This window comes from Gekko japonicus, unplaced genomic scaffold (assembly GCF_001447785.1).
Source record: "Gekko japonicus isolate JY-2015 unplaced genomic scaffold, Gekko_japonicus_V1.1 scaffold103, whole genome shotgun sequence".
Lineage (NCBI taxonomy): Eukaryota > Metazoa > Chordata > Lepidosauria > Squamata > Gekkonidae > Gekko > Gekko japonicus.
In genome coordinates this window covers 789,118-805,193 of record NW_015160210.1, presented here as the reverse complement: position 1 = coordinate 805,193, position 16,076 = coordinate 789,118, and the positions used below count along the sequence as shown (strand labels likewise).

The 16,076-nt window shown below is 52.3% G+C and overlaps 1 protein-coding gene across 1 annotated transcript in view; it reads left to right on the top strand.

Moving 5' to 3' along the window:
* Positions 1–4,474, top strand: part of SLC5A10 (solute carrier family 5 (sodium/sugar cotransporter), member 10) — a 162,911-nt gene extending 158,437 nt beyond the window's left edge. The window contains exons 14-15 of the mRNA XM_015409209.1: positions 1,939–2,050; positions 4,296–4,474. Of these exons, the coding sequence (XP_015264695.1) occupies positions 1,939–2,050; positions 4,296–4,474 (291 nt within the window). The remainder of the gene's footprint in view (positions 1–1,938; positions 2,051–4,295) is intronic.
* The last annotated feature ends 11,602 nt before the right edge of the window (positions 4,475–16,076 follow it).

The following is a 16,076-nucleotide window of genomic DNA, read 5'->3' as shown; positions in this document are numbered from 1 at the left end:
AGGGAAAGGCAGAATTTAAATTAAGCTAAGCTTTCTGCATTCGTGATGAAGCAACCGAGATCCACAAAAGGCAGAGGAAGAGGTCGGGTAGCAAACCTCTCTTTTTTCGATATTGTAACGGGAGAACCGGGTTTTGATTCCCCACTCTCTTCTACATGAAGCCAGCTGGTTGACCTTGGGTCAGTCACAAGTTCTCTCAGAGCTGTTCTCTCAAGAGCAGTCCTTGAAAGAGCTCTCTCAGCCCCGCCTACCTCACAGGGTGTCTGTCATGGGGAGGGGAAGGGAAAGGAGGTTGTAAGCTGCTCTAAGACTCTGAGGGAGGAGCGGAGTATAAATCCGATCTCCTCCTCCTCCTCCTCTTCTTGTTTCACTTTTCATCCAATTTTTTCCCTGAGGCAGAGTTCTTTCTTTGAAACTACTAGGGATGCCAGCCTCCAGGTGCAACCTGGAGATTCCCCGGAATTGTACCTCGTCTCCAGACAACAGATATCAGTTCCCCTGGAGGAAATGGCTTCCTTGGAGGGTGACTTCTATGGCATTGTTCCCACTGAAGTCTTAATCCCCAAATCTCCAGGCATTTCCCAATCTGGATCTGGCAACCCTACCCCCCACTGGTGGCTGGGGGGGGGCTGACCACCCTAGAGACCACCTCTGAGGGGCAGAGCATGGCTCCTGTACCCGGCAGGGGTCATTTCCTGCAGGAACAGGAATGCACAGGAGCGGAGCTCCGGCAGTAAAGAGCCCAGGGGGCGGGCACATGCAACAAGCCCCACCCCCTGCTCCCAGCAGCCCTCAGCCAGAGCAAGAAGCAGCCAGGTAAGTTGCAGAGCTCCCCCCAGCCCCCGGTCCAAAACAGCCCAGTGGCACCTTTAAGACCAAGTTTTATTCAGGCACAAGCTCTCCCTCCTCTGTGAGGGCAGATCTGCACGTCCCCCCCCCAATAGCTATCAATCCAAAACAGTTCAGTGGAGCCTGAGCGGTGGGTGTTGCCTTCTGACATGCTTCCGGTGATGTCAGGGGGTGTGGCATATGCAAATAAGTTATGCTAATGAGTTATGCTAATGAGCTCCTGCACCTGTTTCTCTACGAAATGACCCCTGCCGGCACCCCCTCAGCTACGGGAGGTTGGTTCTCTTTGGTTCCGGAGCCTCCGGAGGGGCAGATCGGAACATGCCGGAGGGGTAAACAGGGCTGCTTTGGGTCTGTTTGCTGAAGGGCCCTTGCGGTTGCGTAAGTGAGCGGCGTAAAAGGGAAAGGTTTCTGGAGGTGAAAAGGAAATGCCAGGTTCTGTCAGTGCCGGGGGGGGGGAAGGAGCTGGTTTGGGGGGGTGGACGGGGACATGCTCAACATATTTCAAGGCCCAGGAGGTCACACTGGTCCGTGGGAGAGAGAGAGCCCTTTTGTTTAGGCCTTCCTTGACTCCACCCTCCAAAGCAGCCATTTTCTCCAGGAGAACGGAACTCTGTCACTCGGAGGTCAGTTGCAATCGTGGGACATCTTCAGCTGCCACCTGGAGGTTGGCATGCATACTGGCCAGCAGTGTTCCCTCTAAGCTGAGTGAGTGTGAGCTAGCTCACAGTTTTTTAGCCTCCGGCTCACACATTTTTGTCTTAGCTCAGGAAGGATGGGGCTCCAGAGTGAACTATTTTATGCAGGTGCCGAAGGGCTCGCTCACAACTTTAATGCCAGGAGCTCACAAAGTGGGATTTTTGCTCATGAGACTCCACAGCTTAGCGGGAACATTGCTGGCCAGCCACCAAGTCTGCCATTCCATGCCTGGCAACACGCAGGAGCTCTGGGGGCGGGGAGACAGCTCCGCAGGCAGCACAATATCACGTCTCGGAAAAAACCCGGAAGTGACACAGTGTCGCTCTAGGCATGGCCAGAAACTCTATGGCTCAACCACAGATAAGTTTCTTTCCTCGTTAAAAACTGCAGGTCGAGAGCATGACCTGGTGGACCCTTCGTCCGGAGCGACCCCTGTCTTCTCCCCCACTTTCGGTGCCCAAACCACTGCCTGAGAACAGCCCCTCTGGGACGGCAAAAGAGGGTAGGGGAACGTTCGTCTCTCCTGGGGGAGGGGAGGGGAGGGGGCGCGCTGGGAACAGAACCTCCGTTGTCACCCCTGGGAATATGGAGGTCTGTTCTGCCCAGGGACTAACAGGGTTGCCAACTCTGGGTTGCAAAATATCTAGAGTTTTAGGAGGCTAAAGTTGGTTCCTTATTCGCTCTTCCTTATTCGTTCCTTAAAAGTTACTTATTCGTGTAGTCATTCAGAAACACTAAGGAGAGAGTTGGAAAGCTCTGAACCCCAAAATAAGGCCTGGACCACCACATATCATATACCCCCACATTCACAGGACTCTCCCCTTCGAGGGGACATATGCTGTATCCTGGTCCAAAGCACATTTCCGGTGCCAGCTGCTCCAAAGTGCAGTGCCCCTAGGACAATCACACAAGCAGACACTGGGGCCAGGCTGCACCCCAAAATAATCTTTGGACCACCCCAAGCGACCCATCCCCACGCTCTGGGGACTGTGCCCTGTAAGGTGACATACAGTGCTGCCCGGTCCAAACACCGGTTCTGATGCCACGAGCTTCTGTTCGCAGGGCCTCCCCGAGGCCTGTACTCCAAAGGAGATTTGAATAAGGAAGTGCCCCCTGCACCCAAAATAAGGTTTGAACCCCCACACTTCATACACCCTGGGGAAGTCAGGTTTGGGGAGGAGAGGGGCTTCAGCGGGGTAGAGTGCCATAGAGTCCCGTGGAGACTGTCCCCTTCACTGGTGCCCGCTTGCCTTTTGACTGGCACTCCCGCTGTTGACATTGGGGAGGCTGTGAGTTCCTTGGCAGGAGCACCAGCATTTGTGGTAAGTGGGTAGGGTTGCCAAGTCTCTTACTGTAGCGGCAGGGGACTCTGTGTACATTTGCACATAGTGCACGCCGCTGTAACACCACCCGGAAGTGACGTCATCACGCCGGGGGCGTCACCGGGCGACACTCTAGCAGTCGCCAAAAACCCCCTCTATGGCACCATAGAGTTTTTGGGGCGACTGCTAGAGCGTCGCCCGGTGACGCCCCCAGAGTGATGACGTCACTTCCGGGTGGCGTCATCACACTGGGGGCGTGGGCCTGATCCAGCCGTTTCGGGAGTGGGGTTCCCCTTGGCGGCCTGACCCTCGTTGGTGGATTGGGGGCCGTTTCGGCGAGGGTTCTCTGTTGCTTGGAGTTCAGTTGTAGTTACAGGGGGTCTCCAGGCACCACCTGGAGGTTGGCGACCCTAACTCGGATGGGGGGATACATCCAAGGCACCCCCTTTTCTGCTCCTTGGAGCACCGTGGCTCAGAAGATTTCACGCGAAGGCATTTGGCTCTCTAAAGCGTGTCAGGCAACTGGGGTCTGCCCGTAACATAAAAGCGGAGAGCCTGCGTGGTGTAGTGGTTTACGTGTCCGACTGGGATCTGGGAGACCCAGGTTCGAATCCCCATTCTGCCAAGGAAACTTGCTGGGTGACCTTGGGAGAGGCACACCGTCTCAGCCTAGCCCACCTCCCAGGGTCCTGATGAAGGCAAAATGGAGAAGAGGAGAATGTTGTAAGCCGCTTTGGGTCCCCGTTGTGGATAAAGCAGCATATAAATGTAATATAGTAGTTATCCTGAAAGAAGACAAAAGTCTGTTCGGTCCATCATCCTGTTTCCAGCAGTGTCTGGCCAAAGTCTTCTGCTAAGCCCATGAGTTTGGGTATGATGGTTTGCCCTGTTGTTCGACCTCAGCATCCACTGTGGAGATAGACTGCTCCTGTAACTGGAAGCTCCAGTTAGTGATGATCAGGGGTCTGGAGACTGAGCCCTACGAGGAAAGGCTGAGAGCCTTGGGAACGTTTAATTTGGAGAAGAGGAGATTGAGGGGGGCCGTGATTGCTCTCTTTAAATATTCGAAAGGCTGTCATTCGGAGGAGGGCCAGGAGCTGTTCCAGTTGGCAGCGGAGGAGAGGACCCGAAGCAACGGGTTTCAATTACATGCAGAAAGGTATCAGCTGGATATTAGGAAAAACCTTTTTCACGGCCAGAGTGGTCCAGAGGTGGAATCAGCTGCCAAGGGAGGTGGTTGGCTCCCCTTCACTGGCGGCTTTCAAGAAGAGGCTGGACGAATATTTGTCAGGGATGCTTCAGGCTGGTCCTGCATTGGGCAGGGGGTTGATCGTAGTCACTGGACAAACCTACCCCGTGCAATATTTATTTTTCTTTCAAAAGGAGCCCCGGCGCCCGCTACCCATTTCTCTTGTTCTCTGACAGAGTCCCCAGAACGACAGACCTGGAACGGCGCCTGCGGCCCCCCAACTGTGAAGTCAGAAATACCCACCACAGAGGCCCTCGGGGACCGTGTGCCGTCTCCTTTCTGGGCCCGGGTCTGCTGCCTCAACGCCATTCTTCTAATGTGCGTCAACGTATTCTTCTATGCTTATTTTGCTTAAGGATAGCGTTTGGTCCAGACCGTAAGAAGACTGCGGATATTTGTGCGATTTTGTTTAATAATATCCCTCGACCACCGATGTAGCCCTTTTTGCATTAATTCAGTGTGGGAAACGTTACAGGACGTTTGACCCGGGATGTTACGGATCCATGCCTAGCCCAGATCGAAACTTTGCAATCCTGAGGACCAGGGGTCATTTCGTAGAAAAAGAGGTGCAGGAGCTCATTAGCATAACTCGTTTGCATATGCCACACCCCCTGGAATCACCGGAAGTGTGTCAGAAGGCAACACCCACCGCTCAGGCTCCATTGGACTGTTCTGGATTGCTAGCTATTGGGGGTGGATGGGGGGAATGTGCAGATCTGTCCTCGCAGAGGAGGGAGAGCTTGTACCTGAATAAAACTTGGTCTCAAAGGTGCCAGTGGACTGTTTTGGGCCGGGGGGCGGGGGGGGCTCTGCTGCTTACCTGGCTGCTTCTTACTCTGACTGAGCAGGGGGTGGGGCTCGTTGCATGTGCCCGCCCCCTGGGCTTTTTACTGCCGGAGCTCTGCTCCTGTGCACTCCTGCAGGAAATGACCCCAGCTGTCTAGTAACATTTTATACACTTTAGATACCAAACCCTTTGTTGAGGGCTTACTGGTATTTTTGTCAGAAGTTCAAATTCAGGGAGGGGATGATTGCCAACAGGTAGTTGTCGGTTGTTGCTAAAGCTTGATCCCGGCTGACTGAGAAGCTGTTGCAGTGAAGCACCTGTTGCCGCCTCCCGTCCCCAACACAAGATTTCCCAGGGCGGCATCCGTCAAGGGGAATTAAAGTGACGTTGCCGATGAAAAGTTAAGGACGTGGTTGTGCCAGTTGAACATCCCGGCTTTGCGTGAACGGGGGCAATTGACTCGAGACGTGGATCCCTGAAACAGGTAACGAAGAAATCGCTTGTGGCTGTTGTTTCTGGGGTTTTTTTTTGGGGTGTGTGTGTGTTAGATCGCCTGTACATAAAGAAGAAGAAGAGAGAAGAGGAGATTGGATTTATACCCCCTGCCCTCCACTCGGAGTCTCAGAGCAGCTTACAAGCTCCTTTCCCTTCCCCTCCCCACAACAGACTCCCTGTGAGGTGGGTGGGGCTGAGAGAGCTCTAACAGAAACTGCTCTTGAGAGGACAGCTCTTATCAGAACTACGGCTTGCCCAAGGTCATCCAGCAGGTGAAAGTATAGGAGTGGGGAATCAAACCCGCTTCTCCCAGATTAGAGTCCACGCACTTAACCACTACACCAAACTGGCTCCATACTTTTTGAGCTTGTGGGCACCGTTGGAATTCTGACACAGTCACAAAATGGCTGCCACAGGAGGCTGAGCCAACCACAAAATGGCTGCCGCAGCTTGCCTCCCATCGCACAGTGACGATCCTTGTGCTGTGGTGGCGCCTGCTGAGGAAGCAATGCTTCTTTAAAATCTACACAGCCAATCAAATTTCCAGTAGCCAATCAGAAGCCTTGCTGGGCAAAAGGTCCACTTGTCCACGCCCACGTTCTAAAAACACTGGGTGGATGCCAGGAAAGGTCTTGTCGGACACAATGGTGCCCCACAGGAGCCCTAATGTTTCTGGCGATTCCTTGAGCTACACTATGTCACTGTCGTGTTGTTCCCGCAAGCGACATAGCAATGCAACCAACGTCACTGTTTTCAGAATAAAGTAACTAGCGTAGCCGATGGGAGGCCTTCCCACCAGTGTTCCCTCTAAGCTGAGTTAGTGTGAGACTAGCTCACATCTTTTTAGCCCTCAGCTCATTATTTTTGGTCTTAGCTCAGGAAGAATGGCTCCAGAGGAACGCTCCCTCTAAGCAGTGGAGTCTTGTGAGCAAAAATTCTACTTTGTGAGCCACTGGCATTAAAGCTGTGAGCAAGCCATTTGGCTGCTGCATGAATTAGTTTGCCCTGGAGCCATCCTTCATGAGCTAAGACAAAAATGTGTGAGCCAGAGGCTCAAAAACTGCGAGCTAGCGCACATTAACTTAGCTTAAAGGGAACACTGCTCCAGAGCAAACTAATTTATACAGCAGCCAAATCGCTCACTCACTTTGTGAGCTCACAAAGTAGAATTTTTACTCACAAGACTAGAGGGAGTATTACCCAGGGGTCATTTCGTAGAAAAAGAGGTGCAGGAGCTCATTAGCATAACTCATTAGCATAACTTATTAGCATATGCCACACCCCCTGACCTCACCAGAAGTGTGTCAGAAGGCAACACCCTCCGCTCAGGCTCCACTGGACTGTTTTGGATTGCTAGCTATTTGGGGGGGGGGGGAACGTGCAGATCTGTCCTCGCAGAGGAGGGAGAGCTTGTACCTGAATAAAACTTGGTCTTAAAGGTGCCACTGGACTGTTTTGGACCAGGGGGATGGGGGGGGGGCTCTGCAACTTACCTGGCTGCTTCTTGCTCTGACTGAGGGCTGCTGGGAGCAGGGGGTGGAGCTTGTTGCATGCCCGTTTCGTACAAGACAAGAACTCGTGGGCACCAGTGTTCCCTCCAGGGTCATTTCGTAGAAAAAGAGGTGCAGGAGTTCATTAGCATAACTTATTTGCATATGCCACACCCCCTGACATCACTGGAAGTATGTCAGAATGCAACACCCACCGCTCAGGCTCCACCGGACTGTTTTGGATTGCTAGCTAGGGGGGGGGGCGTGCAGATCTATCCTCGCAGAGGAGGGAGAGCTTGTACCTGAATAAAACCTGGTCTTAAAGGTGCCACTGGACTGTTTTGGACTGGGGGGAGTGGGGGGGGGGACTCTGCAGCTTACCTGGCTGCTTCTTGCTCTGACTGAGGGCTGCTGGGAGCAGGATGCAGGACTTGTTGCATGTGCTCGCCCCCCCCGGGCTCTTTACTGCCAGAGCTTCGCTCCTGTGCGCTCCCGCAGGAAATGACCCCTGGTATTACCCATACCGAGAGACCTGGGGGCCTCTATGCATGTGTAAACCTGGCCCTACGACCCTCCCAAACTGCACTCAGCTTGTTACTCTGGGCAGGCGCCTGGTGTAGAAAGTCCTGAAGCCACAGGGAGATGCCTTTCTCGACCGAACGGTTTCATTAGGCGCATGCCTCGGTGGCCATGCTGCGTTCCAGAAACTTTTGTGTTCACCTGCTTCTGATGTGAGAAAGCCTCGGCCCAAGCCCTGGTTGCATCACCGGGAACAGGAGCCAAGCATTCAAGCGACACCCGATTATCTTGAGCCTTGTAAAACACAGGAGGAGCCCGCCTGTTTGTGTCAGAGGACAAGAGGCAGGTTGATGAACCGCTGTTCCCATCCCAGAAGGGTGATGCTTGATTTTTTAATAGCCGCGCTGAGCAAATTGGCCGGGTGATGTCATTGCGGGGCTTGTTGGACTGCCAAGCAAGAGGCTCACATCACCGACTTGTTCCCGACACGCCCGAGACAGTCTCATTTTAGAGAGGCGTTCTTTGTCGGTCTGGTGGGGCTCTGGGCAATGCACCGGGCCCGTAAACCGTAGCCTGGCTTCTATAGCCACAAAAAACAGGATCACGAAACCGCGGGGAAAATCGGGCAAAGCCACAGGTCAAACCGTAGCCGCGCGGCTTCAAGTGGGAAATTGACCAATAGAAGCGGGGCAAAGGGAGGCGCGAACGCGGCACAGCTCTTGCGTGAAATCGGTCACAGTTTTTTAGCCTCTAGCTTACAGATTTCTGTCTTGGCTCAGGAAGGATGGGGCTCCAGAGCAAACTAATTTATGCAGTCGCCAAATCGTTCACTCACAACTTGAATGCCAGCAACTCACAAAGTTGGATTTTTGCTCACGAGACTCCACAGCTTAGAGGGAGCATTGGTCCTGACCTGGGCTTGTAACCCGCACCCAGGATTCTGGGGCTGCCAACCTCCAGGCGGGGCCTGGATTAGAGATGTGAAGGCCCGGAAAAAAAACAGAAAAATTCAGAAAAAAAAATGTTTTTTCCCGTTTTTTTCCTGAAGATTTTTTGTTTTTTTCCCAAAAATTGGAAAAATTGAAAAAAGAAAAGAAAAGAAAAAAATGAACTCCTATGGGAAGGGGTGAGGCAAAAAGGGGAAATGCGACTCAGGGGAGCGGTGGCACAGTGGGTATATCCCATTGTCTTAACATCCGAACTGTGTTAGTTCGAGCCCCGTGCTGGTGTGAGCAGCCAGCCTGTTGTCCCCAGCTCATTGTCCACCCAGCGATTCAAAAGCTTCGGCGAGTAGATAAAATGGGAACCACTCCTTAGAGAGGGTGGGCACGCCAATCTCCCTTGTGGGAGGGTGTTAGCTGACGGTCGGACATCCTGGTCGAGGCTTGGAAGGCGAAAAAGCTTCTCGGCTACGAAAGAATCCCTGCAATGGATGTTCCGGCCAGGCGGTGGCAGTGTGGCGATTGACATACGGGTCCTGAAGCCTGGCCAACAAGCAGCCGTGTAGAAAATGACGGAGCCAAGCCAGAAGACGTCTACACCGGGCAGTGACGGCGCGTGCAATTAAAAATGAATATATATGTTGTCTTCCCTATCCCCCTACAAAAACATTGTTAGTCTCTTGTCTATATTGAGTAACTGTACATCGCTTTGAGCCCACTGGGGAAAGCGATTAATAAACGGAAAGTATTATTATTATTATTATTATTATTATTATTATTATTATTATTATTATTATTAAAGGAGAGGAGTTCTCAGTGCATCGATAGGGCCATTTCCCCCCCAGGGGGAACTGGATCCCTGTTGTCTAAGGATCCGTTGTAGTTCCAAGAATCTCCAGGTCCCACCTGGAGTCTGGCAACCCTAAGCATCGAGCAAGCCTGTTGTGGAAGATTCTGCTTATAAATCCTCGGTTGAAACAAGTTGTGTCCCGTTTTTCCAAGAACGTGTTGTCCAGTGTGGCTTTCTGAAAAGGAATCCAGGAGAATCACTTTGCAGGCCTCGGCCTCCTCCAGAGAGGTTTGCCTGGAAGAGGATCTTTACACGTCCTTCTAATGCCTGAAATCCCTGCCTGACTTCAGTCCAAGCTCCGAGTGTTTCCGCAGCTCAATGAAAAATCTACCTGGAAAAACAAAAACCTTCCCCATTGTCTCCACGCCTATATTTTTAAGGAGCCGGTTCTCCTCTCTGAACGGAGTGGGTTTGTTATGTGCCGCTTGCCAAGGTAAATACACCGGCTTTGGACAGAGCGGATCTACTGGGAGAACCTCTGCTAAGCTTTCCCCGCCTGCAGCGCCCCAGAGAGCCGAACAGTCAACTGCAGACCCGGATTTTGCTCCCCTGCGGCCCTTCGGACCTGGCGGTTTCCAAGAGGCGTGTGCTGGATCGGAATGGAGACTGGCCCTTAAGGTCTCGGGGTTTTTGAAAGCTCAGCTGTTGCTTTTTTCAAAAAAGGCAAATAATACTTCTTTGCAAGTATTCATTCAATTAATTCTTACTCTGCTACTTTCCCCAGAGGGTTACTGTTAAGCAGCCTACATGGAAATACGGAGCTGGAAGGTATCTCAAGGGTCATCTAGTCCAACCCCCTTTACAATGCAGGAAGTTCAGGACTCCCTTCCCTCCCTCCTCCCCCAGTGACCCCTGCTCTGTGCCCAGAGGAAGGCAAAAGACCTCCAGGATCCCGGGGCCCAGGGGTCATTTCCTGCGGGAGCACACAGGAGCGGAGCTCCGGCAGTAAGGAGTCCAGGGGGTGTGGCACATGCAACAAGCCCCGCCCCCTGCTCCCAGCAGCCCTCAGTCAGACCACAAGGAGCAAGAAGCAGCCAAGTACGTTGCAGAGCCCCCCCCCCCAGCCCACCTTCAGGTACAAGCTCTCCCTCCTCTGTGAGGGCAGATCTGCACGTTCCCCCCCCCCCAATAGCTAGCAATCCAAAACAGTCCAGTGGAGCCTGAGCAGTGGGTGTTGCCTTCTGGCACACTTCCGGTGAGGTCAGGGGTTGTGGCCTATGCAAACAAGTTATGCTAAAGAGCTCCTGCACCTCTTTTTCTATGAAATGACCCCTGGGGTTACGAATCTCCAGGTGGGGTCTGGAAATTTCCAGGAATTACAGTTGATCTCTAGACTACGGAACTCTTTTATTCATCTATTTTTTGAAAAAAGTGAAAATACTTATTCCATTTCTCCCGGAGAAGATGGCCACCTTGGAACCAGAGTTCCCTCTGAGCTGAGTCAGTGTGAGCCAGCTTACAGTTTTTCAGCCTCCGGCTCACACATTTTTGTCTCAGCTCAGGAAGGGATGGCTCCAGAGCAAACTAGTTTCTGCAGTGGCCAAATCACTCGCTCACAACTTTAATGCCAGTGGCTCACAAAGTAGAATTTCTGCTTGCAAGACTCCACAGCTTAGGGAGAGCATTGCTTGGAACGTGGGCTGCGTGGCGTCAGACCCTACCAGTTTGGTGTCGTGGTTAAGTGCGCGGACTCTAATCTGGGAGAACCGGGTTTGATTCCCCACTCCTCCACTTGCACCTGGCTGGATGACCTTGGGCAAGCCGTAGTTCTGACAAGAGCTGTCCTTGAAAAAGAGCAGTTTCTGTCAGAGCTCTCTCAGCCCTCCTCCTCCTCCTCCTCCTCTTCTTCTTCTTCTTCTTCTTCTTCTTCTTCTTCCTCCTAATCCTCCTCCTCCTCCTCCTCTTCTTCTTCTTCTTCTTCTTCTTCTTCTTCTTCCTCCTAATCCTCCTCCTCCTCCTCCTCTTCTTCTTCTTCTTCTTCTTCTTCTTCTTCTTCCTCCTAATCCTCCTCCTCCTCCTCCTCTTCTTCTTCTGTCTCCTCCCCTCCCTAATCTCCCTTCTCCCAGTCTCCACCCTCAAATCTCCAGGTATTTCCAAACTGGGAGTTGGCAACCTTGGGCCTGACCGAAGTGAATACATAAAACGCACAAAGGTATTGCGAACGGTTCAAAGCGTGCCCCGACGGCCTCCCCGTTCCTGCCCACGCCTTTCTGTGGGTCTGCCCTAGAAATGAGAGGCAGGCGGGAAGGGAACGGTGCCCCGAAGGAGGACAACTCAGGTAATTCGTAGAAGCAGAATATTAACCGGGCTGCTGCCAGAGGTGGGAATAGGGGCGCTCGGGGACAAATTCCAGGACACAGGGACTGTCCCTAGTGGAGGGGAACTGACGGAGGGCTGTGTCCAATCATGGGGTCACTGTTCGTTAGCTGTGGACGTCTGGAGGCTGTACAGTTGCCAGCTTTGGGTTGGGAAATTCCTGGAGATTTGGGGGTGGGGCTTGGGGAGGGGACGGACCTCAGAGGGGTAAATGCTGTAGGGTCCACCCTCCAAAGCAGCCGTTTTCTCCAGGGGAAAGTGATCTCTGTCACATGGAGATCGGTTGTGATCGGTGTTCCCTCTAAGCTGAGTCAGTGTGAGCTAGCTCACAGTTTCTTAGCCTCCGGCTCACACGTTTTTGTCTTTGCTCAGGGAGGAGGGCTCCAGAGCAAACTAATTTAAGCAGTAGCCAAATCGCTGACTCACAACTTGAATGCCAGGAGTTCAGAAAGTAGCATTTCTGCTCACGAGGCTCCATGGCTTAGAGGGAGCGTTGGTTGTAATCGGTATTCCCTCTAAGCTGAGTTAGTGTGAGCCAGCTCACAGTTTCTTAGCCTCCGGACCGGCTCACACATTTTCTCTTAACACAGGATGGCTGGCTCCAGAGCAAACTAATTTATCCAGCAGCCAAATCGCTGGCTCACAAGTTGAATGCCAGGAGCTCGCAAAGTAGCATTTCTGCTCACAAGACTCCACAGCTTAGAGGTAGCATTGCTTGTAATCGGTGTTCCCTCGAAGCTGAGTTACTGTGAGCGAGCTCACAGTTTCTTAGCCTCCAGCTCACACATTTTTGTCTCAGCTCAGGAAGGAGGGCTCCCAAGCAAACTAATTGATGCAGTAGCCAAATCGCTCGCTCACAACTTGAATCCCAGGAGCTCACAAAGTAGAATTTCTGCTCACAAGACCTCACAGCTTAAAGAGAGCATTGGTTGTAATTGGTGTTCCCTCTAAGCTGAGTCAGTGTGAGCCAGCTCACAGTTTTTTTAGCCTCCGGCTCACACATTTTTGTCTTAGCTCAGGAAGGAGGGCTCCAGAGAAAACTAATTGATGCAGTAGCCAAATCGCTCGCTCACAACTTGAATCCCAGGAGCTCACAAAGTAGAATTTCTGCTCACAAGACCTCACAGCTTAAAGAGAGCATTGGTTGTAATTGGTGTTCCCTCTAAGCTGAGTTAATATGAGTGAGCTCACAGTTCTTTAGCCTCCGGCTCACAGATTTTTGCCTTTGCTCAGGAAGGCATGACTCCAGAGCGAACTAATTTATCCAGCATCCAAATCACTCGCTCACAACTTTCATGCCAGCAGCTCAGAAAGTAGAATTTTTGCTCACGAGACTCCACAGCTTAGCGGGAGCATTGCTTGTAATCCCAGGAGATCTCCAGCCACCACCTGGGTGTTGGCACCCCATAGGCCAGGCGGCCTCAGAAGCGCCCATCCTACTGGCCCCAGGGTTCCCCTTTAACTTTTGTGTTGGTTTTGTTGCGAAAGAGCAGGCACCCGCGGGGAACTGACGGCAGCGGAGTCAGTTCACAAAGACCAAACTGTGCAGAGCGAAGGGGGGGGGGGGAGGCGCTGGGAAGAAAAGGGAGCCTGGGAACTTGCTCTGTTTCTGCCCGGGTGCGAGATTTATGCCGCATTTTCATCCAAGGCCAAGTAGCTCATTTGCAGAACCTGCAGAGTAGACTTGCATCACTGCCATTTCCAAAATGACTGAGGTATGGCAAAGCCGGCCTCCTGACGACTCAGAACCCAGGCCCAGGGTGTTTCCTTTTAACTTCATTTATACCGTACGTTTCTCCCCAACGGGGATCCAAAGCAGCGTACGTCCTCCTCCTCCTCTCCTCCATGATATCCTCGCGACGACCCTGTGAGGTAGGTTTGGCTGAGAGAGAGAGTGACTGGCCCAAGGTCACCTGGCGAGCTTCCATGATTCAAATCTGCCCCCCCCCCAGATCCTGGTGGGATACTGTAACTACGGTGAAATGGGGATTCGAACCTGTGTCTCGCAGATCTTGGTGGGATACTGTAACTATGGCGGAGTGGGCATTCGAACCCGTGTCTCCCAGATCCTGGTGAAATACAGTAACTATGGCAATTTGAACCTGTGTCTCCCAGATCCTGGTGGGATATTGTAACTACGGCGGAGTGAGGATTCAAACTCATTTCTTCCAGATCCTAGTTGGACACTGTAACTGTGGCAGAGTGTGGATTTGAATCTGGGTCTCTCAGATTCTAGTTGGACCCTGTAACCTAGGCTCGTTTGATCCCTTCAGGTCTCAGAAGCGAAGCAAGGTCAGCCTCGGCTAGTATTTGGAAGGGCAGCCTCCAAGGAATACCAGGGTCGCGACACAGAGGCAGGCAATGGCGAACGGATTCCGAAATGCCTCTTGCCTTGAAAACAAGTCTAGCTCGCCACCTAGTGGTGCATAAAGCTAAAGAGCTAGAACTTCTGGCTGCCAGACAACCTTAGGCTCTCCTGGCTGCTCTACACACAATGCTATATGATCATTTATTTAAATGTTTACTCTAATCCGAGGCTGCAGCTGTGCAAACCGTGACCACCTCATATGTGGACAGAAGAACACGTATCACAGCTCAAAGGGACAGGTTTGTGACGGGCTTCTTTTAAGGCGCTGAGCCCGCCGGAAGGTCGCACGGACTCCTGCGGCCAACCCCAGCATGAGCGCATATTGGTTCGATGTAGAACTCTGGACAAAGGTGCCTCAGTGGTAAGTTAGGCCCAGAGAGAGCAACTGGCCCAGGGTCACCTTGCAAGCAAGCTGGAGATCTGAACCTGGATCACCAGATCCTAGTCTGAGACTTTGGCCCCTAGGCCACACTGGCTTTCCTGAAGAGAAGAGATTGGATTTATACCCTGCCCTTCACTACCCAAAGGCGTCTCAGGCTGTGGTCACACAGCAAGCTTATCCTAATTTGTTCCCACTATAGATTTGATCGGGAATAATTTTTTTCGGGTTGGGGCGACCACACACCCCTCCCTGAACCGCTTGCATCGCGCAACGAGGCTCCGGGCAGCGTTCAGATAGCTGCACCGCAGTTTGAGCAGTACGGCTTTTTTTAAAAAAAGAAAAATTGGCTTTGCACATGTGTGTATGGAAGGCCGAGCGCCGAAGAATAGATTCTTTTGAACTATAGTGCTGGAGAAGACTCTTGAGAGTCCCTTGGACTGCAAGGAGATCAAATCAGTCAATCCTAAAAGAAATCAACCCTGACTGTTCCATGGAAGGCCAGATAATGAAACTGAAGCTCAAATACTTTGGCCACCCAATGAGAAGGGAGCACTCACTGGACCCTAACCCTAACCCTGATGCTGGGAAAGACTGAAGGTCAAAGAAGACGGGGACGGCAAAGGATGAGATGGTTAGACAGTGTTATCGATGCCGGCAGAAGACAGGAGGGCCTGGCGGGAGCTGGTCCATGGGGTCGCGAAGAGTCGGACTCGACTATGCGACTGAACAACAACATATACACATGGCCGAATCACCGCTCCCACTGGAACTCGCCGTACTCGTTCTTGCAGGTTCCCCCCCCCCCCCAACAGAAAGCAATATTAAGCGGTGACGTACAACTGAGCGCTGGAGTCTATATGTGCGCTTGAACGTTTATGCATTGGATTTATTCAGCGCAGGATAGCGACGGAATCTTGTAAAAATCCCCACCAACATCGCAAGAAGGACGTTCAGATGACTTAATCGCGATCATTGCGAGAGATGGCTGCCCAGATCGGCGAAATCACGGATTCAAAGCGCAAATACCCGGAAAGTACTTGATTTCCCGGGTGTAGGAAAACTTGCTAGGGAATTGCTAGAGGATTGCGCGAGTGAGCCCACTTCGGTGCGGGAGGCGGATGAGGCCGTCTGATCGGCAATTTTAAGTGTGAGAGGGAACAGTGGTGAAACCCGATCAAAGTGACTGTGCGATCACAACCTCAGAGCAGCTGACGATCACCTTTCCCTTCCCCTCCCCACAACAGCCACCCTGTGAGGTAGGTGGGGCCAAGAGAGCTCTCTCGAGGACTGCCCCTGAGAGAACAGCTCTCAGAGAACTTGTGACTGACCCGAGGGCACCCAGCTGGCTGCATATGGAGGAAGAGTGGGGAATCAAACCCGGTTCTCCCAGATTAGAGTCTGCACTCCTTACCACTACACCAAACTGGCTCCCCTGAGGGATGAAGGTTAAATGGACTGGCATTGCTGCCTCTCCTGAAACGGTGGGCATGGCTTTATGAAACAGCCTCTGCAGCCTTGGTTGGGTGGTACCCGGTATCAGCCGGGAGGCGCTTTGAGCCGGGTGACTTTTGAATGTGCTGAGGATGCATTCTGTTCTAATTTCGGGGTGTGAGCTGGGCAGCTGCAACCACAAACCTGGAGCTGCAGATGCGAGATACACATCTGCCTTATCACACCCTACCTGGGATAAGAGGTGTGGTGAGATTGTGAAGACGGGGTGGGGGAGACTTGTAGGTTACCAACTCCAGCTTGGGAAGCTCCTGGAGGTTTGGGGTTGGTCCTTGGTAAGAGCAGAAGAAGAAGAAGAAG